The sequence below is a fragment of the Thamnophis sirtalis genome, unplaced genomic scaffold, assembly GCF_051295495.1.
Source record: "Thamnophis sirtalis isolate CommonGarterSnake01/CBP01778 unplaced genomic scaffold, rThaSir2_p1.2 scaffold_5, whole genome shotgun sequence".
Classification (NCBI taxonomy): Eukaryota; Metazoa; Chordata; class Lepidosauria; order Squamata; family Natricidae; genus Thamnophis; species Thamnophis sirtalis.
In genome coordinates this window covers 117441195-117467564 of record NW_028261385.1, presented here as the reverse complement: position 1 = coordinate 117467564, position 26370 = coordinate 117441195, and the positions used below count along the sequence as shown (strand labels likewise).

Sequence of the window (26370 nt, the reverse complement as noted above, 5' to 3'; positions counted from 1 at the left end):
CTGTACCGACATATAAAATATGATCTGTCACCAGATTTAACTATGAAAATGAGATTTTAATTAACTTGTGTACCCCTTATTGAATGGCCTTAATGAAATGTATATGTATGATGTATTATAGTTATTGCCAAATAAGTATGTTTGTGTCATAATGTTAAGAATGTATGTATATGCTCATAGAAATATAGAAATATTTTAATGCTTCCATATCTTTAACCATATGATATTTGAATAGTATCTCTAATAGTATATTTTGTCTTAATTGATGTATACTATTAATACTCAGATTGAAGACATATCCAACCAAAGAGCAGAAAAATTCAAGTTATGGTGAAATTTTCTCTTCCTGTAATCTTTATCTGTTCACCCCAATCTAATGTTTCATTTCTTTACAGAAGTAAAAGGAGAAAGGTTACAGTCGTAAAAACATCATGCAATGGAACCTCAACAGTTAGATCTGTTGCAGTGCTGGAGATTAAGGGCATCCTTGTGAAAACACCCCCCCCCCCATTGTCTCAGAATAGATAATTTTTCATTCTCGTGCCTTGTGGAAGCTTTGGTTTCAAACATCAGGCCTCCCTGCACTTGCATGATGCTGCACCCTCTTCCCACCCTGTGGTTCTGCACGGCCTGCACTGGGCCTCCCTAGCTTCCATACCTCCTTCCCATTTAACAACCTGCACTTCTTGAGCTTTTACAATGAAAACTGGCACTGCCAGGATTGCTACTAAGGGATGTTGTCACCTGATGTGCTTTACAATCACATCATTTAGCAAAACAATCCCAGTCCTTATTGCCATCATACTACTATATACAACACAAAAGTAAAATCAAATGATTGAGGTAAAATATGAACATAACAAAGTCTCCATAATAATAATAAACTACAATAATGACACCCGTAAATGAGTTTGGTGAGGTGGTTAATACCCTGGGCTAGAAACTGGGAGACCAAAAATAAGAAGTTAAAGGTTTCAAATCTTCTAAAAAATAATTCATTTAGAATTCACCGACTTTCTTTGGAATGTACATATTATTAAGGTCAGAGTGTAAATGGACCTAATATTCCTGTAGAATTTACAAAATGATCCTGCATTGAAAATTCCAATGCTAACACATAGTTGGTCCTGTGTGGATGCTTAACATAAACATAAGTGCTAACCTAATTTTTCCATTTTTAGAATCTGTTTTTCATGGACCACAGTCTCCTGCAACCTCACCTGGGAATGGTAGTGAGTCTCCACTGATAGCACAACCAAAGAAAGTCAGAGGAGTTGGGTTTGGAGATATTTTCAAAGAAGGCTCAGTAAAACTTAAGCCAAGATTGTCTAGTAATGATTCAGAAGAAAAAAAGCAAGATAAGGTAATAGGCCTAAATGATACACAATTCAAAATGTAGAAATTGTATATGTTGTGATAAAAAGCTTGGTACTTTGTGCACTTATAAAAACAAGATTGTTTATTTTTTGAAGAATTTTATTCTGCCTCTTCTTAAGAGTTGCTGTTTCACAGGTAACATTATTCTGCAGGCATCAATCATCCCATTGATGCCTTTTACATTAAGCAGTTTACTGTATTCTTCAGATCTTTAAAATTCTATTCTTAAGTATAATTTGGGAAAATCTGAGAGTCAGTATGGTCTGTTTGACCAGTCCATCCTCAGCCACAGAAGCTCACTAACTTTGTCGCAGTCACTCTTAGCCCAAACCCTCTTGTAAATTGATATGGGATAAAGTCGGAGGTCACTGTGGATACCTACTTTTTCCCTGAGTTAATGGTGGGATACAATAAAAACAACAACCAGCTGCATAAAGTATCATTTGAAAACTTTATCCTAATTAAAAAGAGAAGGTTTCAAGAATATGGCAAGCTGCAGCAAAGAACACATCGGGAGTCAGGCAGCATACAAAAGCTTCCAAATGTTTGCTCATGTGTATACCAATGAAATAGCACATGAGCATGGCAGTAGAATTGGCAGGGGGGTGGGTAGGAGTCTTCCATAGTTTGCCAGGAGTAATTGTGGCTTTTAGTATAAGAATATTTGTAAAACAGACTTTAGAAGTCTTTCACAGGTAGTAGAGGTATTGTCCTATGTAATTTCCTTCCAGTTACATAAAGGGCTGTCCTGTCTTGTCTATTTTGTACGATTGCTTATATTTAACATTGCCCTCTTGTCATTAGATGAAGTTGTTGTTATTCTAGTAGTGTTGAAACTGTAATACGCATTAATAACACCTAATGAAAAAAACATGGAATGCTAATAAAGTTGAAACACATTAATGTGCTAAATTTGGAAAAGATGAGCTGATATCCAGAGAAATCTGAAGGCTGGCTCAGAAAATTGATTATATCTAGATAAAATATGCTTTGACTTGCAGCCTATTATTAGTCTTCCCAATAGATAATATTTTGATTTAGAAGCAGTATATATTTCATTGCAATTAAATGCATTGAAGATAAAAGAAATGTATTTTATTAACTTGTTGTTCTGTAAGATTTATAACTTGCAATTTATTTTTCCAAGATGATTCAGAGATCACAAATTAAAATACATTTGGCAATTGCCTAATTCTTGATTTTATCTCCTGTGTTCTCATGTAGCCATTACCTAATCTTCCATCTGGACCAAAAGTAACCTTACATCATGGCACAACAAAATCAGAAATGGCAACAGAAATAGCAAAAGCAGAAATGGAAAGCAAACAAAAACGTATGATTTTATATCTACTTCCTTTTAATTTTAAAATATTTAATATACAATATTTGATAAAAATTGATTTCTCAAAAGGCATATAATTTATTCCTGTCTTTATGATGAAAATATTCTTACAAGCTGAGTGAGGAATATGTATCCTAATATAATTTCCATTTGACTTTGCTATGTTTGATTAATGTAATCCTGCCACATTTCACCTTCACAGCTAAAATACCTTAAGCATGACAAGGCATGAAAGCAACTTCATTTTAGCGATGGTGAAGATGGTTGATAGCAATTTATTTCTATACTGCTTGTAAATATATAACATTCTGCTGCATAAGACTCCCAAGACTATTCTATTAGCTTGTGTAGCAAAAGTATAATCATAATTTTCCATTATAAATCTTGGTTAATCTGGTAGAATGTTAGATTCCCTTGACTTTGCTCTCCTTTTGTCTTTTCTGAACTGAGGACTTTAATAAATCATTTCAATAACTTAATTGCTGTTGCTCCTCAGCCGCTTCCTTGTCTTATTTCAGTTGCTCATGAAACGAGGGGAAGGTCAAATGCATACTCTTCCTATCTCTTCCTAATGATTTTGTGGAGTGATTCTTTATCTTTTACTAGCATAGCTTTTAAATAATTAATAGTAATGTGCCATATTTCATGGTAATGTAATACAAATTAAATACATAAAATATAGTAAATCCTTGACTAAAGTGATCATGAGTTGACTATGAATGCAGTGGGCAGAATCTTTCTGTGAATATCCATTACCATAATCTTATCAGTGATGTGTAAAATATGCATCCATAAAATCCATATACATAACATTCAATTCCCATATGCATATGGAAGCTCCCATTCAGCTTTAATCGACATTCCCTTTAAGTGTCACCTGAGCTCCACATTACTTATTATGAAATTTAGACATTTGTATTCAAGCAACAAACATTGGAATGTGCTCAATGTTCACAACTTTTATTCCTTCCTTTAAGCTAAAGAATACTGCAAAACTGTGTTTGCCTATGAAGGTACCCATGAAGATGAACTTAATTTTAAAGAAGGTGATATTATCCAAATAATAAGTAAGGTAAGTTATACTGGTTTACAAGCAGAAAGCCTCAGAAATAAAAGTAGCTTAATTTTACCAGCTTAATTGGGTCACTAATAAAGAGAAATTAAGTCCTGAGTATTAATTGGCTCCAATTTCTAAGAAACAGCTTCAGGTCAAAATTGCAGCAAAATAATTCAAAATATCGAGGTTCCATAACTTTTCTGCAAAATGTGATATAACAATGAGAATGGTGCGACACCTATTATTATAAATTTATCTTTTTATTGATACCAGTAACATAACTTTTCATTCATTTATTGGTTTTCCATGTAACATCTTCATGGTTTTTGTATGAAAAACTGGCAAGCTGTAACATCGGTTAAGCGACAAGGTTCCATCTTTATTCCATATCTAAACTGCACTTTTTGGCTTTTCTCCCTGGGGATATTCCACCAGTAATTGGCAAGGATGGACGGACTCCATTTTCCTTGGTATCTTTTCTCCATGCCTGTGATATCCTGAATCTCTCCCAATGCTCATCACTCACTGCCCCACAGTTCAAAGGGAAATAGTCTTAATGCGAGAGTAAGAAGGGAATTTTCAGTGACACGTTTGCATCAAGTGCTTTATAGGAAATTTTCCACATGTTTTTCATAGTCATCTGCCTTGCTGTTCTCAAAATGAAACCACTTCCATGTGGTACCATTTTCATTGTTCTACCATGCTTTGTTGAGAAGTTACGAGGTATCATGAACATTAGACACACCCTCCCTTGTAGGCAAATATACTCACCTGTGTATATAAATCTTTATTGTGAAATATCTTGAAAGCTTTAGCCAACCAGCACCTTTATCACCTGTTTTCTAATTCATTTTAATCAAAATATATTAAATTAACACATTTTATCTCACAGGTTGATAATTTTCCAAAATTTGTATAGTGTTATTTATATTTAAATATTAGTCCTCGACTTACAACCACAATTGGGTCCAGAATTTCTGTAGGAAGTCAGGGTAGTCATAAAAATGAGTCATGATATGTCAGACCCATTTTATGACCAGTTTACCATGGTTGTTAAGTGAATCTAGCCTCCCTAATGCATATTTTTTAATACAGGCAAGTACACTTGCCAGAAACTAGCTAAACAGGTTGCAGATCATGATCACATGATCACATGATGTTGCAACTGGCCAAAAATGCAAGCCTGTTGCTAAGTGCCAGCATTGTAATAACAAGACCATAGAAGTGGTGCAATGATCATAATTTTGAGTACTGGTCATAAAGCACTTTTTCTGCGGACTGGAACCTATCTAGAGCACTGTAGCTTGGATATAATAATACCTGAATTATTAAAAAAAGGGCAAGATGAATCCCAGGAATCAGTGACCAATCAGCCTTGTAAGATATTCCTATTAAATTTTATGTCAAGACAGTATTATACAAACTCGAAGACTGGGTAGAGACTTGCAAGATTATTTATAATGAACAAATAGATTTCAGGAAAGGTCAGAGCATGTTTGACAATTGTCAGGTTTTCTTTTTATCTTGCTTCTAAATATGAGAACAGTACTACAAAACATTTGAATGTAGCAAGTACTAATTTGACTGTGTACTTTGACTTAGTAGAAGTAGGTTATTGATGAAATTAGATAAGCATAGATAAGCATCTACTGTATCTGTTGCAGCAGTTCTTTTCAGTTATATTTACCAGAATGAAGGAGGTTTATATAGATTGCTGATTGAAGCAATATCAATAAAATAAGGAGTAAAGCAAAGCTGAGTCCTCACACCAATATTGTTTATTACTTACACATACATTTCATTTCCTCAAATGTCAGCTTCTCTAGGTTCTTAGAAAGTGTCTATTTTATCCCACACTGGTAATATACTCTCAATAACAAGAGTTGAATTGAAAGAATGTTTAAAAACCTAGGGTATTACAGGTAGTGCTCATTTAGTAATCACAATTTGGGACTGACAACACAGTTAAGCAAAGCAGTCACTAAGTGAAACTGCGCTTTCCTTTCCTTTACAGACCTGCAGAGGTCATAAATGTGAGCATTAATACTTTTTTCATCGTTGTCATAACTGAACAGTTGTCAAACAAGGGCTATCTGTATGGGCATATAAATGTATATTGATATATACAATGTGTGCATATATCTTTACCACCTGAACTGGTATGATATGTTCAATGGAGTATTCATACAGGCTGAATAGCCATCTCTCCAAATTGTTTTAGCAGTTCTACGCTGAACAGGAAATTTGACTACATGACCTTTGTGGTCTCTTCTAATTCCTATGATTTTACACGTAGTGAAAGAGTTCAAACACAATCCTTTATTGAACTAGAAATGATTATCAAAGGAAGTATTTGGTCAGCTGTTACATTTTAACATTTGAGAAGGAAAGGATCAAGTAGTAAGAAAGTTACTTAAAAGAATAAAGCATTGGCTTGGCATTAATTAAAGTGGGATGCCTTACAGCATAGTATCAATATTTGCCACACCTGTGATGAACATTTTATAGTGAAGCACACCAATATAAAATTAGGGGATAGTTTAAAACCATGATGGACTGATTCACATATCACTTAAGTCAAAAGAAAAAAAAACCAAGACAAATTCGGCCTTAGATTTGTAGGCAGGCAAAAGTATTCATTGTGTATTTCCACTATTCCTTGTTTATCCATTCTATGCATACATTTTAGATGAATTTCTGCAAGGATATGCTCATGGCAAAAAAAAAAAATCATTAGCACTATTCCAAACTGGTTTATAGTCCTAGATCAAATTCTTGCTTATTCTATGATCATATCTCACATTAAGTCTTAAAAACTAGCACATAATTAGTGGCTTAGTGTGATACGTGATTCCATTTCTAAAAAAACTACAACTTACTGTATTTTTCGGAGTATCAGACGCACCAGAGTATAAGATGCACCAAGGTTTTGAAGAGGCCAATTTTTTTAAAAAAAAGTTTTTGCACTCTGCAAACCTCCCAAAACGGCCCATTTTTCACGAAAATGGGTACGTTTTTTTTCAATATAGGGGCATGAATAGTCTTTAGGAGGCTTGTAGAGTTTTTTGTTCATTTCTTCCCTCTCCAGCCCCCAGGAGCTCTCTGAAAGCATCCTAAAAGCTATGAATGGCCATTGTGGTGAAGGGGGTGGGGTTTCAGGAGACAAAAAATGTTGTATTCAGTGTATAAGACGCATCCAGCTTTCAGCCTCTTTTTTGAGGGAAAATGGTGGGTCTTATACTCTGAAAAATATGGTAATGTAAGCTGGTGGGTAGATGATGAAACCTGAACATTTATTTGTTGTGTAAAATGAATATACATTTAGTAATTTTGTTTTAGGATACTGGGGAGGAAGGATGGTGGAGAGGCCTTCTTAATGGCAAAGAAGGAGTTTTTCCAGATAACTTTGCAGTTCAGATTCATGAATCTGATAAAGATTTTCCCGTAAGTACTTATTGCAGTTTTTAAAAAGTTTTAGCTTTTCTTTAAAAAGCTGATTTAATAACCAAGTAGTGTGTTTATAGATTCATATATATGGTGTCCCAGGCTTTTTTCCAAATTCAACATTCCATTTTCTTTGTTTAATTATTTTGGCCTTGCAATTGTTCTGTTAATATAGCATTGCCATAACAGTGGAGCTCTTTGGAGAAATCTTATTTGGGTGCCATAATGGTCCAGTCATTATCATGTGTCCTAGCCTTTCTCGTAGACCTGATATGAAGAGCAATGAAGTGATTTTGGAAGATTGGATTGAGACAAACACTATTGCTACCATGTTCAGCACTTCAAGTTCAGTCTCCAAAAATTGCTTCAGAATGTGCAGGGCCATGGATGCAACCCTTGTCTTCATCTTCTGAAAACAAATGCTCTTGATCTTAAATCATACATCTGCACCTTTTTGAGTTCATGTAAACAAATGCTACATTTGCACTCCCATCACTCTAAAGCTTCTTTTGGAAATGTGAACCCAAAATGATGCATACCTATAAGAAAGTTAGTATTTTCATTTTTGGCTCCAAGATATATTTTATTTTTAGTTCAAATAAAGATCCTGGCTTTGGTCCTAAAACCCTCAGCAAAATTAAACTTATAAAAATCTAAATTTTCTTCCTAGCATACTAGTAAGGCATATGTTATTCTTAAACTATGTGTTTGGGTTATCAGAAGGTGTGGTGACTAGGGATTATGGAAATCTTTCTAAAGCATACAGAACAATGTATATTTAAAGAATAAGAAAATGCAACTTGCACTAGTGACTAGAAATATTTGGGAAAGGTGTTATAATACACATTATATACTTGGAATTCTATGGATGACTTAACAAGCTTACAGAATGGATTCCTGAGCAAATTTTGACAGATATCTCAGAGACAGGTGGTAAAATAAAGGAATAAATGAAAAATAATTAAATCAGAGAGATGTTCAGGGTAATATCATCCAGAACCTGGTATCAAGAATAATACTAATTAAGTGTTTATAAGCAATCTAAAGTTAGAGATAAAGTTAGAGATATCAAATTGTTCAAAGTAGTAAAAAAAAGAATTGCTAAGTGCAAAATTTGTCTTCAAATTCTTGATCTTTTGATCAGTCTAACTCATTCAATTTCTTAATTGTATTTCACTAGCAAATTGTAGACAAGGCCCAGGAAATATTCTGAATGTTGTGTTACAGGTTTTTTTTTTTTAAAGTTCAGACTAGTTTCTAATAGTTATTTTAGATACAATTCAGTGAATTTGAAAAATTGGGTTCATTGTTGTTTTGTTCCCGGATGGCTACCAATTTTTTCGATTATCTTTGTATGTCTATTGCACATTTTTCTGGAAAGTGTAGCTAACAATAGTCACCTGTACATTAACCTTACCTTCACAAATACTCTCTTATTTCTAAATGAGTAGTAATAAAACTTCTGCTTAGGCAGAATAAAAGATTTCTGAGAAAGAAGTCTCCTTTGGCAAGATGGATGGCATACAATTTTGATAGATAAACAAATAACATAGAGGAGAAAGAGAATTAGTTGTTTATCCCCCCTGCCTTCTCTGCTTCCTCTTCTTTCTCAGCAATCATTTTCCTGATCATTTTCGAAAACTTTGGTTTGCCTAAGATTTGTAATCCTTGCACCAGTAACCTATAGACAGTACAATTAAGTTACTGAGTGTATCTGTTGTCTTCTGGGTCTTAATTCAAGAAAATACTTGGCATGAATATTAGTTACTTATATTTTGTCCTCTTTGCAGAAGCCAAAGAAGCCACCACCTCCTGCAAAAAGTCAAGGTATGTAAGATAGGGTTTTATTAGACCATAATTGCAAAAGAGAGTGTAATTGATTCAAAATTATTAATATATTATGAATGAAAAAAATATCTCAATCAGAATTGTTTTTTAAGATGTTGCCTATCAGTATGAGTGATGAAATGCATTGAAACATAGACAGTTTTCATTATTGGAAACAATGATGTGACTTCTTGTGAGCCATCACTTTCTGCTATACATACAGATGTTGAAGGTCTCAGTGCAGTTAACAAAACCCATGAAATGGGATTTCACCACAATATTCAAAGTAATAGTTGTATGGAAAATAAGATAATTGGTTCCCGTTCAAGAGAAATTGCCAGTTAAAAATTCTAACTATATTTTGTATGTTTATTAATGAAACACTATAACAGCAAAAGAGGGTGAACCCATACCCAAAGTACACGTGGTATCTCTTGTATTCTGCTGTAGTTCTTCAAAATGACCATTTTCTTTTCTGAGCTTTCCTCCAGTAGAAAACTTCCTCTTCTCCATTTTTGCACACACATCTCCAATCTCAATGGTAACTGCTCACGTGCTAGTCACAGCCTAGTATCATTTTATAAATCACAATCAAATTGTGCACTATTCAAACTCGCATTAATTGTGATTTACCTATACAATAATTTATATATATATATATATATATATATATATATATATATATATATATATATATATATATATATATGAATTCATGACTTCTATGAATACAAATGAGATAATCCTGAACGTACTTCCATTTGATAGTGTTTTAACTATTTTTTCCCATAGTTAAAAAATCTTTTTAATGATATATTCCATCATATAAATTTTAAAAGTCTACACCATAAAACAATTCTTGTTCTTAAGGAATAAAATTCCTGTGCCAGACAGCACTTCTAATTGGATTTCTAGTTCTGCCACATATTTGATAGGTGTACAATACATTTCAGTATTAATGATCATAGAGTAGTTTCTCTACTAAAGCAGTGTGATTTTTAATTATTGGCTCTATCTGCAGGTTCTAAGGCTGATCTTCTGCCTGTGGAGAAGAAGTTTCCTCATCTCAGGAATGAAGAAAAGGGTAAGATCAGGTTTATCCCCGATACTAAAAATATAAATGTTCAGGACTGTAGTTTAAAACAAAGCAACTTTAGTATAAATATAAGCCTATGATTCCGGTAGTTAAAAATAGCTAAATAAGCAAATGCATATAATATTTGTAGAATTTTAAAACTCTGTGTATCCCTGTTAGGAAGCACTAACTAAAAATACTGTTCAATGTAATATTAGGCATATGAAGATTAAAAATAAATAGTTTTTGTAAAACAGTCGAAAGTTGTGTCAAATTTATTTTGTTGGCAGTAAAAAGAAATTTAAACTCCATCCAAAATAGATTTTTAAAGAGTTTTTTTCCTACTTTTACTATTTTTATAAATAACTTGATATGGTGAACATATCTAATATTCCTTCCTCGTCCTATTTTCCCCTACAACAGTGTTTCCCAAACTTGGCAACTTGAAGATGTCCGGACTTCAATTCCCAGAATTCTGGGAGTTGAAGTCCGGACATCTTCAAGTTGCCAAGTTTGGGAAACACTGCCCTACAACAACAACCTTATGAGTTGAGCTGAGAGAGACTGGCCCAAAGCCATCCAGCCAGCTTTCATGCCAAAAGGAGGATTAGAACTCACAGCTTCCTAGTGCCTTAACCATTAGACCAAACTACCTCTCATACATTTTAAAGAATATAAATTCATGATTTTCTGCAAAAACTTTGCTAATAAATCCTGCAGCCGGGGAAAATCAATATTTTACAGACTTTATGAATACCATATTTTTTGGAATATAAGATGCACCGGAGTATAAAACTCACCAAGATTTTGAAGAGGCAAATTCAAATAAAAGTTTTTGGCACTCTGTAGACCTCCCAAAAATGAGCCGTTTTTCACGAAAACAGGGCTGGTTTTCTTTTCAAAAAAAGGACATGAATAGCCTTTAGGAGGCTTGTAGAGTGCTTCTGGGGGGTGAGATGGGAGCAAAAAATGAGCAAAAAATAGCCTGTTTTTCACTCATTTCTGCCTTCCCCAGCCCCCAGGAGCACTCTGCAAGGCTCCTAAAGCCTATGCACAGCCATTTTGGTGAAAGGGGCAGGGTTTGGGGAGGCAAAATATGCTGTAGTCAGTGTATAAGATGCACCCAGATTTTCAGCCTCTTTTTTGAGGGGAAAAGGTGTGTCTTATATTCTGAAAAATGCGGTAATATGCTGGATACCACTTGTATCCATTTAAAAAGAGTCTGTTGCAGCTGTATGAACCTGAGAAAGTAAACTAAAGGAAGCAAGATTCCTTAGTCTTAATTCAACTAAAGCTTATTTGAAATTGCTTCTAGAATGCAAATTGGGGTATTTGTTCAGAACTGCTTATGCCCATGGATGAAACTTTCATAAATCATTTCTACATTATTTTTATGGTAAACATTATTCTCTCATTCTGTTCCCAGATGAAAAACCAGTGTTGGATCAGAAGATATCTAAACCAGTGGCTCCCCAAGTACCACCAAAAAAACCTGTCCCTCCAAACAAGGCTAATAACATATTAAAAGCTGGGCTCTTGCTTTCAAAATGGCCAGATAAAACAGTTTTGCAACCACCAGTTTCCAAGTAAGTATCTTATTTTGCGCATGAAATTCTTTGATATGCCGTTTTGAAATTGCTGTGAGACAAAACTTGAACATGTTAAGAATTGCATATGTAACTATATTGCAAACAATTAATACATCCTTATTTACCTTTTATAAGCCTATCCTTCTAAAGAATCATTTTGAGGTTGGGAGAACATGCTGTAGGTTTTTACATGCACACTTGTTTTTGCCATCTCAATTTGTTTTCTTTATTGTTATTTTCTCAAGCACATAGAATGGTGAAATGTAACTTCTCTACTTTATTTCTCAAGGTTATGTTGAAACCATAAATTGCTGAGTATGTAAATCATAAGTTGTAGTAAACAGTTAGTTAAAAGAGAACTGAAGGAGGAAATCTCCATGTAAGAAGAGCGTCTCTGCATATATCTCAGCCTCTAACTCACAATTTGAAGAACTGGATTCTTGAAGAACTGATGTAATTTTTGTAAAAGCTTTTGTTATATGTTTTATTTTTCCTTAATTGCTGATAAAATTATTTAACTTTCAAACATAGGATAAATGGGGAAATTACATCCTGGAGACCAAAGTCCGAAATTGAGCCAGCAGTGAAACCAAAGATAGACTCTGAACAGTTACCATTGAAATCAAAATCAGTAGAGGTAGACTCAGCCGCACTACGGAACTTGAAAGAACCAGGTAAATTTGAAAAGTGTACATAATGAGTCTCAATTTTCTGCTACACAGTATTAGAATAAACCACAACAAAGAATAAACAACATCTTCAGAAAGGAATACTTTATTATCAGTGGATTCTGTTGTAGAAAAGCTCTGTGGTAGAGACATATAGGTATAAGTGTATCTGAAACTACTTCCCTTCATGGCCCTCAGAATCCCTTCATACTTTTTCTATACTTTTAGTGGTAAATTTAAAGAGGAAGTTGTCTTGCAGCAAAGCAGACAGCTCTAGTATTATTCTTTAATCATAAGAATGCTTCTGAGCTCCTTCTAGGATCCCTTAGGCCAGTGGTTCTCAACCTTCCTAATGCCGTGACCCTTTAATACAGTTCCTCATGTTGTGGTGACCCCCCAACCATAAAATTATTTTCGTTGCTACTTCATAACTGTAATTTTTCTACTGTTATGAATCATAATGTAAATATCTGATGTGCAGGATGTATTTTCATTATTACAAATTGAACATAATTAAAGCATAGTGATTAATCTGCCAATCTTGGTTTGGGAGGAGATCAGTCAGGCTGGGATTTTCCAGGATAAAATGACCTCCCTGCCTGCTTCCAGCAGTAGTTCATGGTTTACATGAGTTTCACTGTATTAAATTTACTTTTTTAAAATTCTGTTCCACCCACCCAGTTTTCTCTCTCTCTCTCTCTCTCTCTCTCTCTCTCTCTCTCTCTCTCTCTCTCTCTCTCTCTCTCTCTCTCTCTCTCTCTCTCTCTCTCTCTCTCTCTCTCTCTCTCTCTCTCTCTCTCTCTTTCTTTCTTTCTTTCTTTCTTTCTTTCCATTCCTCCCTCCCTCAATCGATTTAACACAGATTAAGAAGTTGCCCTTTAAATGGGATTTTAAACAGAGGCTTAAGCTACATCGAACTGTGCTTCCGTCCTGAGTAGAATTCCTTGGGATGGAAGGAATGGGTGGGCGGGGCCTGTCCTCCCCTCTGACCTCTCCTGCCAGCCCTTCCCGGGGGCCAAAAAGCCTGCGAGCTCAGTTTAGCCCACAGGACAGGACCGGCGGCGGGACGGCAAAGGCAGCGTCCAGGCTCAAGGTGGCTTTAATCCTGGCATGTGCCTGCTTGGGCGACAGCCCGTCCTGCCAGCTGAAGCGGGTGGCCCGACTGCCCTGCTGTTCTCCTTTTCTCTGGGCGCCTTCGAGTCCCTGTGCAGGCAGCTGGGTTGAAGCAGGATGTTCGTTGGAGCCGAGGTTTATCCGCCACCCAGAAGAACCCATCTCTCTCCCCCTTCAGCGCCTCGGCCTTACCCTGGCATGGAGACCGGGCGGGGGGGTGTCTGAGCCGGGAGGAGGCTGCTTCGCCACCTGGCACTCTTCATGCACTTGCCGCTTCAGGACATGCTCCTGACCATGGGGGACGCTGGTGGAGGTGGATAGTCTTAGGCGACCCCTGTGAACGAGTCAGGGTCGCGACCCACAGGTTGAGAACCGCTGCCTTAGGCATTGTTAGAAAATGGAAATAATGGATGGTTGCATCACAATGCATTACTTGGATACATACTCACCTACCTTGAAAAAGAGTGCTCTGAGGTTTGCCTTTTCATGAATTGATATCTTCTATCCACCATTGCTTCCACTCTTAATGGCAGATGTTTCTGACTTTTCAAAATTCCAGATGTTGTCCACCATCTCCAAATGTGGACTTTTTCTTGCTTGTGGCATAATAAATATTATTTTTTTAAAATACAGGAAGATTTTCCCTACCTCAGACTTTTGGAACTATTTAAAAATAGTTATTCAAATAGACTTTACAGGCTTCTGGAATTTGTTTGTTTCTTTGTTTATTAATTTATTTTGGAATTATTCCCATACTTGGAAAGCTGAAATGAGGTGCACTGTATAATGTTGAGAATGCTTATGCCCATTAAAAGTTAACAATTTCAAGTAGATAATGGGAAAAATGTTTTTGTATAATGCATTTTTTAAAAAAAAGAGAGTCCTTAGAATAAGCACTTTCACATTATAGAACTCATTCTGTTATTTTATTATGCTTCAACGGAGGTCTGAAGCATCTATTTTGTTGAAGTTCAATGCATATGAAATTTAAAAAGGAATAATTTACAATATCTTATATTTTTTAAAATAATTCACAGGTTTTTTATTACAATTATTTGATCTGATGTCAGAAAGGGTCTACAGAAGTGAGCAGAATAAATTAATATCTGATAAGCAAATTATGGGTTTAGTAGGAATAAACTGGGTTCTCATTCATATTAGCAAAGCAAAAATCAGAATACTGAAGCAAAGCACAAAACTTCTTTCATAGTTACTACATTATTAGTTATTAATTGGAATTGGTATTTCCTTCAGCATCTTTATTTTAATTAGAGCACAAGGTAGTATAGTAGTTAAGGTGCTGGACTAAGAGCAAAAAGGCCCAGTTTCTAGTTCTTCCTTAGTTGTAGAAGCTGACTCTGTGACTTTGGGCCACTTTCTCTCTCTCTCTCTCTCTCTCAGCCCTAGTGTAGATAAACTATTATGGAGTTTATCTCACTAGTGTAGGTTGGTAGATAGTTTTGTTATTTGGGCATGCAAATGTTCTTGATGTACCAAAGCTAGCTTTCCCTTTTATGCTTGGTTAGGGTAAAGAATGGGGACTAAAAATTTCCAAACTTCCAAGAACACAGAGGATTTCATTTAGGGTTGAAATTATGGGATATTTCTGACCATTGCCATTCAAGTGTTTGTCAGCCTGGTTGTGGATGTTTGCGTGAAAAGTTCACCTGAATCTCTCAGAGCAATCCAGGGAGATGTAAGCAACAGGTTTTGTTTCTATACTGTACATCTTTGTGTTCTAAAACCCCGTTTGCCAGGACAACAATAAAAAGGGTTTGTAGAGAATCATGCAAACAACTTCTTTCACTCCTTCATGAAACAGAACTTCAGTAATTACAGGGCAATAAATCAGGGCAATAAATCTTAAATAAATATGGTACATAATACATCTCTCTATATCTGTGCATTTATATTTCTAAGTATGTTTTCTTTAAACAAGAAATGATTTTCTTTAAAAATAAATCCCATAATTTCATGTACTCAGGGATACAGGTTTTTTTGCTCAGTTTATAAACTGAAATTGATTTGCCTTTTTAACCTCCTTTCCCCTCTCCCTTCCCCCATGTATTATATATATATGACCTTTTATCCTAGTGAAACAACTTTTTTAAAAGACAACCCTATAAAACTGCTGTTTAGATTACTAGAATATCACTTTGAAGGATTTGCTGCTATGTGTATGCATTATGTAGTGTCAATGACACACATCCTTTACTACTTTAGCAATAGTGCTGATGGCTTTAATATACTTTATACTTTAAATCTGATTTAATATTTGGAAAAATGAATACACACACATTATATTATTATATTATATTATATTATTATATTATATTGATCCAATTTGAATATGTACAAGGGACTGAAGTTTTATGAGTGCAATAGTGTAAATATTTATTAATTTTTCCACTAAATATTTCTGGTTTCTGACTTGCTCTACACCCGACTGGATTCCTCTCTTCTGTTCTGAACCCCAATAATGTCCTTTCCAACTGAGCTTAAGGCAAAATGTTCAGATAGTCCTCAATTTACAACAGTTGATTTAGTGACTATTCAAAGTTTCAACGGCACTGAAAAAAGTGACTTATGACCATTGCAGCATCTCCATAGTCAGGTGATCAAAATTAAAGTGCTTGGCAACTAACCCATATTTATGACAGTTGCAATGTCCTGGGGTCACGTGATCCCCTTTTGTGACCTTTTGATAAGCAAAATTAATGGGGGAACTAGATTCACTTAACAAGCATGTTGCTAATTTAACAACTGCAATGACTCATTTAGCAACTGTGACAAGAAGGGTCATAAAATGGGGCAAAACTCACTTAACAAATGTCTTATGCTTAGCAACATAAATTTTGGGCTCAATTGAAGTCAACTAAACCCCTGCTCCCCATTCCTGTCTGTGCCCATCAATGCCAGTGCCCCTCCCCAGCCAGGCCTACCTTAGCAGCAGTCATATCAAATCCCTCCCTCATCCTTCCTCTTTCCAGAATGGGGAAATCTCCAGCCAGTCCTACCTTGTCAGCAAGCATTCCAGAGTCATTTCCTTGTCCTTCACTTTCTGGCACTGCTGTTAAGAGATTTCAAATTTTGCCCTCACTTTTAACACAGCCAACAGCCATTCAGCCAATAGAGAACCAGGGCGAAAAGAACATGGGAAAAAGAGTGGGAATACAATCTCTCCTTGTGCCACACAACCTATGGGTTTCTGGGGAAGTGTCATTGGTATTGTGGCACTGAAGCGGCTACAACTTTCCCAGATTTCATTTCCATAGGAGTCATGTGTCTCAGCATTCTGTAAGTTAGCCCATGTCAGTTCCTTGGTTCAATAATTGTTGCCACGTACTTTCCAATTTTGCCCAATTGAAGGTTACAAATTTACAAACAGACATGAGAATGTTAGTAGTATTCATATACAGCATTTAAATACTTTAATCATTGGCAGGATAGAGGTATCAGTATCAGGCCTCAATGATCATATTACAGATAAAACCTTTAAACAGCTAAATCTGCTTTTATTAAAACCTATTATAAAACAGATAAATAAAAGTAGTTTTGCTTATCTGGCAGGATTTTTGTTGCTCTCCCTAATACCTGACCCAAGTAATAATTTGGGTCATGCAATTGAATAGTTCTTAATAATGGATTGCTATCAAATGTCAGTTGCTAGTTTCTTTCCTGCTATTTTCCCATTGTGCATTATAATGTGCTATTTGCTTTTCATTCTTAAACCTGTTATATAATCTTGCTCCATACTCTACAATACATCTTTGTAACTTTTATAAACATTTTGTTGATATTGTTAACATTTTAACTGCTTTTAATCCCTACTAATTAAGTCTTTAAGGCATTCCAATTAATAAATTATAAACGAGCCATGCTAGAATACTGTTGCATTCAGTAAACTAAATGGTACTATGCTATTTAGTTAAGTCCAACTTTTTAAAGTTGAAATAAATGTGAAATTACTCATACTTTAGTTCTTTATTTCTGTAAACTTTTGATATTGTTTGCATGCATGGAGCTCTGTTCAGTATTGTGGGACAGGACTTCAGTTTGCACAGTGAAATTTTCTATTTATGAGGAATCAAGAATCCATATTCTAGCAAAAAAGCTTCAATATGCTTTTAGAAGATGTATGTAATACTTTAATAAATAGAAATCAAGAATTGCTGTCATCTACCTCTTTATTCAGAGATAGCTGAATTTCAACACCTCTGAAAAAAGAGTGTCATGGATCCAGTCAGCCTCTGTGGTTAGAAAAGCACCCAGAACCAATTTGGCATATTTTAAAAGAAATATCATAGATTATTCCCATGAATAAAATTGAATGGATGTTGCTAAAATAAAAATGTCCTGATTATGTATTGAAGATAATGCTGCCATATTTTTCCTGCAAGATACGTTTTTTTTTTTCAAAATTTTTTCTAGATATTCGTCTCCTTGACTTTTCTTTCCAGATTTTGTTTCCTATCCTGTTTGCCATGTTTCCCTTCTTACGTGTCAGGAAATTACCCTCCCCTTCTCCATTTTGGTAAGAAACTTTCTATATAGCAATCCACATCCTTTGTTCCATATTAATTCTTGAACCTAAATTTCTATTCTTGGATATTAATAAATTATTTTTAAACTAATGTGTTTATGTTTTCAAGAATTTACACTAAACTGTATCAAATGAAAAATGTTATATTTGGATGATTTTATAACATTGTTGCATAAAAAGTAATCTTTTGTAATTAGTAGAATCCCTCTCTTTTTCCCATTTTGAGTTTGTTTGTATGGCTAAGGCCAAAGGGGGGCATGTGAGTAAGGCATTCTTTAGCTCTTCAGCATATGGTTAGTTGGTATAGTTACTAGGCAACTACTTCATTAAAACGCAAAATAAGATATGTAAGTGATTTTGAACTGGCAAGGAACAACAAAATCTAGCAGAAAGAGGAGATAAACTGTACGGTTATTGGGGCAAATTCATATTAAGCCTATAGGTAACAGTAAATTTGTGAAATTCTGCCTGCTGTATAATAGCTATTAATGGTTCAGTTTTTTGCATCTGTTATTTTGTAATATAACTTGCCTCATTAAATAAATTTATACTGTGTCAAGGTAAGATCAAAGGTAGTTGTTGACTTATAGCTAATTGTTCGATGCCTGTTCACGGTCACAGTGGCCTTGAAACAAATGCTTTACAGCCATAAAGCATTTTTTGACTGTTGCGAAACGTCCTGTCATGTATGGCTTTCAGGCATGCGACCATATTTTGGGTGCTTGCAGCCTGTTCTTATTTATGGCCAGCTACCAAACGCCCTGTGATCATGTGATTGCCATTTACAACCTTCTCTGCCAGTTTACCCAGAAAGTCATTGGTGAGGAAAGTTCAGAGAGTCAATGCAAACAGAAGGGACTTTGGATTTGAGATCTATTCCTCAGAGTGCTGAGGTATTTCCACTCCCCTCTATGCAGGAAGAGGAAATTCTTCCATGTGCTAGAGGAACAGACCTCTGAAAAACTAGCGATCACAAGCCATTCAGAATGCCTGCTTTCCCTAGCGTTTTCTCCTCTGGATGGGACAACTCTAGTGAATGCCAGTGTTTCCGCCCTTCCAGAAGGGAAATACTATCAGACAAATACTATTCTGAGCCTTTTAGAATGCTGACATTTGCTAGCGTTTTTACCAGATTTGTGTTCCATTCTTCTAGCATGCCAAAGAATTTCCCCTCCCTTGGCATGTTGGAGGAATGGACCACAATTTAATCTGGCAAAAATTGTTATTGTCTCACCGATAGGGTAGGCAGAGATCCTGGGTCTTCAGGATATGGTGTGAAGCCTGTGCCCTCTCCCCAGCACTCCATTTAACAACCCACTTAGTCACTTAACTACCACAACTGAGAGAGCTGGATTGTAGTTTAATGAAGCGAATGTATGGTGCCTCACTTAACTACTTTGCCCAATGACGGAGATTCCAGTTGAGGTTGTAAATTGAGGACTACCTGTATAGGATTTATTGTGCAATTATTCATGTGGTTGCAGTGATAAATAAGAAATGTAAAAATGATGTATTTGTGTCTAAAGCTGGAATGGCAGAAACTAGTGATGCCCAAGCTAGAGAGAATAATATATAACTATGATTCGGCTACCTCCCAAAGCACTCAAGATCCATTAACTTGGAAAGGTGACAAAAAAAAGGCTAGGATCTAAATTATGGAACATAGACATATGTAAAGGCAAATAAACTGTTGTATTACTTTATCTTTCTCTAATAGTAATAGTATATTCTAATAATTTAGATTAGTTAATAGTATAATCTAATCGTATTTGACATTCTTCAATCAAGTAAAGCTAATTACTGTATACAGTGGAGCAAAAAAGTATTTAGTCAGCCACCAATTGTGCAAGTTCGCCCACTTAAAAACATGAGAGAGGCCTGTAATTGACATCATAGGTAGACCTCAACTATGAGAGACAAAATGAGAAAACAAATCCAGACAATCACATTGTCTGATTTGGAAAGAATGTATTTGCAAATTATGGTGGAAAATAAGTATTTGGTCACCTACAAACAAGCAAGATTTCTGGCTCTCACAGACCCGTAACTTCTTCTTTAAGAGGCTCCTCTGTCCTCCACTCATTACCTGTATTAATGGCACCTGTTTGAACTTGTTAGCAGTATAAAAGACACCTGTCCACAACCTCAAACAGTCACACTCCAAACTCCACTATAGTGAAGATCAAAGAGCTGTCGAAGGACACCAGAAACAAAATTGTAGATCTTCACCAGGCTGGGAAAACTGAATCTGCAATAGGCAAGCAGCTTGGTGTGAAGAAATCAACTGTGGGAGCAATAATTAGAAAATGGAAGACATACAAGACCACTGATAATCTCCCTCGATTTGGGGCTCTACACAGGATCTCACCCCATGGTCAAAATGATCACAAGAACGGTGAGCAAAAGTCCCAGAACCACACGGGGGGACCTAGTGAATGACCTGCAGAGAGCTGGGACCAACGTAACAAAGGCTACCATCAGTAATACACTACGCCGCCAGGGATTCAGATCCTGCAGTGCCAGATGTGTCCCCCTGCTTAAGCCAGTACATGTCCGGGCCTGTCTGAAGTTTGCTAGAGAGCATTTGGATGAGGATTGGGAGAATGTCATATGGTCAGATGAAACCAAAGTAGAACTGTTTGGTAGAAACACAACTCATCGTGTTTGGAGGAGAAGGCTGAGTTGCATCCAAAGAACACCATACCTACTGTGAAGCATGGGGGTGGCAACATCATGCTTTGGGACTGTTTCTCTGCAAAGGGACCAGGATGACTGATCCGTGTACAGGAAAGAATGAATGGGGCCATGTATTGTGAGATTTTGAGTGCAAACCTCCTTGCATCAGCAAGGGCATTGAAGATGAAACGTGGCTGGGTCTGTTGTTCACAAAGCTCCCCTCGTCCGGGACTTAATTGTTGACGAGAGGGCAGACCTGGCATGTATTACTGAAACCTGGCTGGGCACAGAAGGAGGAGTCCCCCTTGTAGAGATGTGCCCAGAGGGATTTCAGGTGCTTCATCAGCCGAGAGCCCAGGGAAGGGGTGGCGGTGTGGCTATTGTAATCCGGGAGTCTCTGTTACCTCGTAGGGTCCCTGCTCCGGAGCTTGTCGGGTGTGAGTCTCTGCTGATAAAGTTGGACCTCAAGGGTCAAGTGGGTTTGCTGCTAACGTACCTGCCTCCCAACTGCGTTGCAGCATCCCTCCCCTCGCTCCTCGAGTCAGTAGCCGAGCTGGCAGTTGAGTTCCCCAGGCTTATAGTTCTGGGGGATTTCAACTTGCCATCGCTCGGTGAACGCTCTGATGGGGCGCAGGAGTTCATGGCCTCCATGACGGCCATGGGCTTGACCCAAGTAATTCGGGGCCCAACCCATGCAGCGGGTCACATGCTCGACCTCGTATTCCTCTCGGAGCAGTGGATGTGTGATCTTGGTCTGAGGGGTAATGAGATCATACCCCTGTCGTGGTCAGACCATTGCCTACTGAGGCTTGACTTCCGGAGGCCAAACCCCCACCGTAGGGAGGAGGAACCGACCAGGTGGTTCCGCCCCAGGCGACTTATGGACCCTTTGAGGTTCCAGACGGAGCTTGGGGTTATTCCTGATACCCTCGCCCACAGTTCGGCGGAGACTCTGGCTGCCGCCTGGTACTCGGCGGCGTCGGAGTCTCTCGACCGGATTGCGCCACTACGGCCCCTCCGGGTCAGTGGATCCCGGAGAGCTCCCTGGTTTACCGAGGAACTCCGGGAGAAGAAACGCCGGAGGAGATGCCTAGAGCACCAGTGGAGGTCCGATAGGTCCGAGGTAAACCGAGCACTCTTAACTACCTGCACCAAGGACTATGTCCGAGCATTAAGAACTGCAAAAAGATCATATATTTCTTCCTTGGTTGCGTCCGCCGAGTCACGCCCAGCCGCCCTGTTCAGGATAACCCGCTCCCTCCTTAATAGGAGGGATGCGGGAGACCCCTTGCAGGGTAGGGCTGAGGATTATGCTCAATTCTTGGCGGACAAAGTAGCTCGGTTGCGATCGGACTTGGACTCCACCGCAGTAGATCCAGCTGAGACACAGGAGGATCATTTGCCACATCAGTTCTGGGTTGAGTTCCAGGAAGTTGCCTCTGGGGATGTGGACAAGGCCATCCGAGCTGTAAGTGCCTCCACTTGTATTCTGGACCCGTGTCCCTCCTGGCTGGTGGCTAACAGCAGGGAGGTGACACATGGCTGGATCCAGGCGGTTGTCACCGCCTCTCTTCGGGAGGGGCACTTCCCCGCCGTACTCAAAACGGCGGTGGTGAGACCCCTCCTAAAGAAACCATCGTTAGATCCAGCCATCTTAAACAACTTTCGTCCTGTCTCCAACCTTCCCTTTATCGGGAAGGTTGTTGAGAAAGTGGTGGCCTTTCAGCTTCGACGGGCCTTGGAGGAAGCTAGCTATCTTGACCCCTTCCAGTCCGGCTTCAGACCTGGTTACAGCACAGAAACCGCTTTGGTCGCATTGACCGATGATCTCTGGAGGGCCAGAGATGGAGGCTATGCGTCCATCCTGGTTCTCCTTGACCTCTCAGCGGCTTTCGATACCATCGACCATGGTATCCTTCTGCGACGACTGCGGGAGGTGGGAGTGGGAGGCACTGTTTTGCGGTGGTTCTCCTCTTACCTCTCGGACAGGTCGCAGTCGGTGTTAGTGGGGGGGCAGAGATCGTCCCTGAGGCCCCTAACATGTGGAGTACCTCAGGGTTCGGTCCTATCCCCCCTACTATTTAACATATACATGAAACCGCTGGGCGAGATCATTCGGAGGCACGGGATAAAATACCATCAATATGCGGACGATACACAATTGTATCTGTCCGCCCCGTGCCAACTCAATGAAGCGGTGGACGTGATGAACCGGGGTCTGGAGGCCGTTAAGGACTGGATGAGTGCTAACAAACTGGTGCTCAACCCGGATAAGACCGAGTGGCTGTTGTGTTTCCCCCCCAATAATTTGGCTAATACACCAACGCTTAGGCTGGGGGGTCAAATTTTATACCCCTCAGATAGGGTCCGCAACTTAGGAGTCCTCCTGGATCCACAGCTGACTTTTGACCACCAGCTGTCAGCTGTGACCAGGGGGGCATTTGCCCAGGTTCGCCTGGTCCGCCAGTTGCGGCCCTACCTAGATCGGGGGGCCCTCACAACAGTCACTCGAGCCCTTGTGATCTCTAGACTGGAATACTGCAATGGGCTCTACATGGGGTTGCCCCTGAAGTGCATCCGGCGACTACAGCTAGTCCAAAATGCAGCCGCGCGAGTGATAGTGGGCGCACCTCGGTTCGCCCACGTTACACCTGTCCTCCGCGAGCTGCACTGGCTGCCTGTTGGTCTCCGGGTGCGCTTCAGGATAATGATGACCATCTTTAAAGCACTCCATGGTAGTGGATCTAGGTACTTGAGAGACCGCCTTCTGCCGATTACCTCCCTAAATCGACCAATCAGATCGCACAGACTGGGCCTCCTCCGAATTCCATCTGCCAGTCAATGTCGACTGGCGACCACACGGAGGAGAGCCTTTTCTGTTGCTGCCCCGACCCTATGGAACGAGCTCCCCATGGAGATCCGCACCCTCACCACGACCCAGACCTTCCGCGCAGCCCTCAAGATCTGGCTCTCCCAGCAGGCCTGGGGATAGGCTTCCAATTACCCGCCCGAGTGTTTGATTGCTGAATGAAAGCTGTGTTTTATTATTTTTCTTTTGTTCACAAAGTGTTTGTTTTGACCTTGCACTTCCCCTTCCCTGTGGTTGTAAGCCGCCCTGAGTCCCCTCAGGGAAAAGGGCGGCATATAAATCCCAATAAACCTAAACCTAAACCTAAACCTTTCAGCATGACAATGATCCCAAACACACCGCCCAGGCAATGAAGGAGTGGCTTCGTAAGAAGCATTTCAAGGTCCTGGAGTGGCCTAGCCAGTCTCCAGATCTCAACCCCATAGAAAACCTTTGGAGGGAGTTGAAAGTCCGTGTTGCTCAGCGACAGCCCCCTAAACATCACTGCTCTAGAGGAGATCTGCATGGAGGAATGGGCCAACATACCAGCAACAGTGTGCGCCAACTTTGTGAAGACTTACAGAAAACGTTTGACTTCTGTCATTGCCAACAAAGGATATATAACAAAGTATTGAGATGAACTTTTGATATTGACCACCATAATTTGCAAAAAAAAAATTTCCAAATCAGACAATGGGATAGTCTGCGTGTGTTTTCTCATGTTGTCTCTCATAGTTGAGGTCTACCTATGATGTCAATTACAGGCCTCTCTCATCTTTTTAAGTGGGCGAACTTGCACAATTGGTGACTGACTAAATACTTTTTTCCCCAAAATCTTGTTTGGGAACAAGATTTTGAAATCTTGTTCCCGTAACCTTTCACTAAGCAAAATGATGCATCATAGGACAACAATTTTTCAACCAAGATACTTCAAATGTTAACTTTCAGAATGTGTCCAAATTCCTGGACCCCTAACTCCCATGGAAGTGATATTTGGCCAATTTTATAAAACAAATTATGACATGAAAATTATCATAAAACAGTTTATGACATAATATAAAATGTCAGAAAACATTTCCTGTGCAGATGTTTGACAGTGGTATACAGTTCTACGTGGGCTATTTTCAAGGCAGACACATCTCTGAATATATGTATCTTGGAAGGCAGGACATTAGCAGTTCTTTCATTGTTGAAAGCATTGAGGAATCTGATAAGAAAATATCTCTGAAATGATAATCCAAGGAGGTCATTTGTTTAATAAGGGATTAAATGACTGGAAAGCTGAAATGTACTCTGAGCGCTGGTTTGAAGCCTGGCACCTGAGTTGATTTGAATGTATTTATTTATTTTATTAAGCATATTTGTATAGCTGCCCAACTCACACAGTGATTCCTTGTGGCAAACAGCATTTCATTTCATTTCATTTCATTTTATTAGGGTTTATAGGCCGCCCTTTTCCCTGAGGGGACTCAGGGCGGCTTACAATCACCAGGGAGGGGGAGCAAATCAAAATAAACAATATACAAACAAAATAAAGTAATAAAAACACAACTTGCATTCAACATTCAACACTCGGGTGGGGCAAATTAGAGACTTATCCCCAGGCCTGTTGGGAGAGCCAGATCTTGAGGGCTGCGCGGAAGGCCTGGACGGTGGTGAGGGTGCGTATCTCGACGGGGAGATCGTTCCACAGGGTTGGAGCTGCAACAGAAAAGGCTCTCCTCCGTGTAGTCGCCAGTCGACATTGACTGGCGGATGGGATTCGGAGGAGGCCCAGTCTGTGCGATCTTATCGGTCGGAGGGAGGTAATCGGCAGAAGGCGGTCTCTCAAGTACTCAGATCCACTACCATGAAGAAGCATTAAAAATACACAGTTGAAAAATCCACAATTTAAACCCCACCAGTCTATCCCAGGTTGGATATTTAGCTTTTGATTTTGATTTATTATTATTTTGACTATTTTGAAAATCTGATTTGATTTTCTGGCTTCCATATTCAAGGGCAATTGAATATGGCCTAACTCTAGATTCTGTTTTAAAGGGATTTTTATTAGGTTATATTTGGAAGATATTAAAATGCCTGCCCATTTTCCATTTTGGCAGAATGAGATGAAAATAGCAGAGGTAATATTCTTAACATGACAGCTCACTCAGGCTGAAGAGTTTCACTGCAGTATATATTTTTAAATGTTCTTCTTGTGTTTGTTTTAAAACAAAGGTAGCGCAGATGGAAAGGACAGCTCAGCAGCCTCAAGTCTTTGTGGTCATAAGCTTATACAGAGATTGTGCTAAAAGTTTTTTCTTTTCCATTCTAAAAATAAAAATTTTCTGGACTGGCAGATAGGCATGTTTTTTTTTGAGCAGAGTTCATTATCTTGATAAATGGCATTTTGCAAGTTTTTTGCATGTTGTAACTTCCAGGTTCCTTTTACCATCAGGCGTGGGGTATTTTCTTTAGACTTGGCAAGCATACCAATTTTGAGGGATGATGTAGGAAGATCAATAATCTTAGTGTGATACAAATTCCAGGTATAACTTTCTGTCAGTACTCTATGCTAGAGATTACACCAGTGATGGTGAACCTTTTGGCCTTGTCTTGTCAAAAATGCCTAATTTGACTGCTGGTGTGTCATGCACACACACACACACCCAAACAAAAGAGAAACAATTCTTTACACATTCATTTATTTTTTTAAAAAAACACAGTCCAATCATGTGTGTTGATTCACAGTATCTGCTACACACAACTTACCTTCAGGCAGTGTTTATTTTCTCTTGACAGATCCCGCAAGGCTACCCGAGGTAGCTCAGG

The 26370-nt window shown here is 38.4% G+C and overlaps 1 protein-coding gene across 1 annotated transcript in view; it reads left to right on the top strand.

Annotated features, from left to right (window-relative positions):
• Positions 1-26370, top strand: part of CD2AP (CD2 associated protein) — an 81993-nt gene that overhangs the window by 34711 nt on the left and 20912 nt on the right. The window contains exons 6-13 of the mRNA XM_087716730.1: positions 1182-1363; positions 2602-2710; positions 3697-3791; positions 7116-7220; positions 9011-9047; positions 10069-10131; positions 11549-11708; positions 12243-12385. Coding sequence (XP_087572856.1) covers positions 1182-1363; positions 2602-2710; positions 3697-3791; positions 7116-7220; positions 9011-9047; positions 10069-10131; positions 11549-11708; positions 12243-12385 — 894 coding nt within the window. The remainder of the gene's footprint in view (positions 1-1181; positions 1364-2601; positions 2711-3696; positions 3792-7115; positions 7221-9010; positions 9048-10068; positions 10132-11548; positions 11709-12242; positions 12386-26370) is intronic.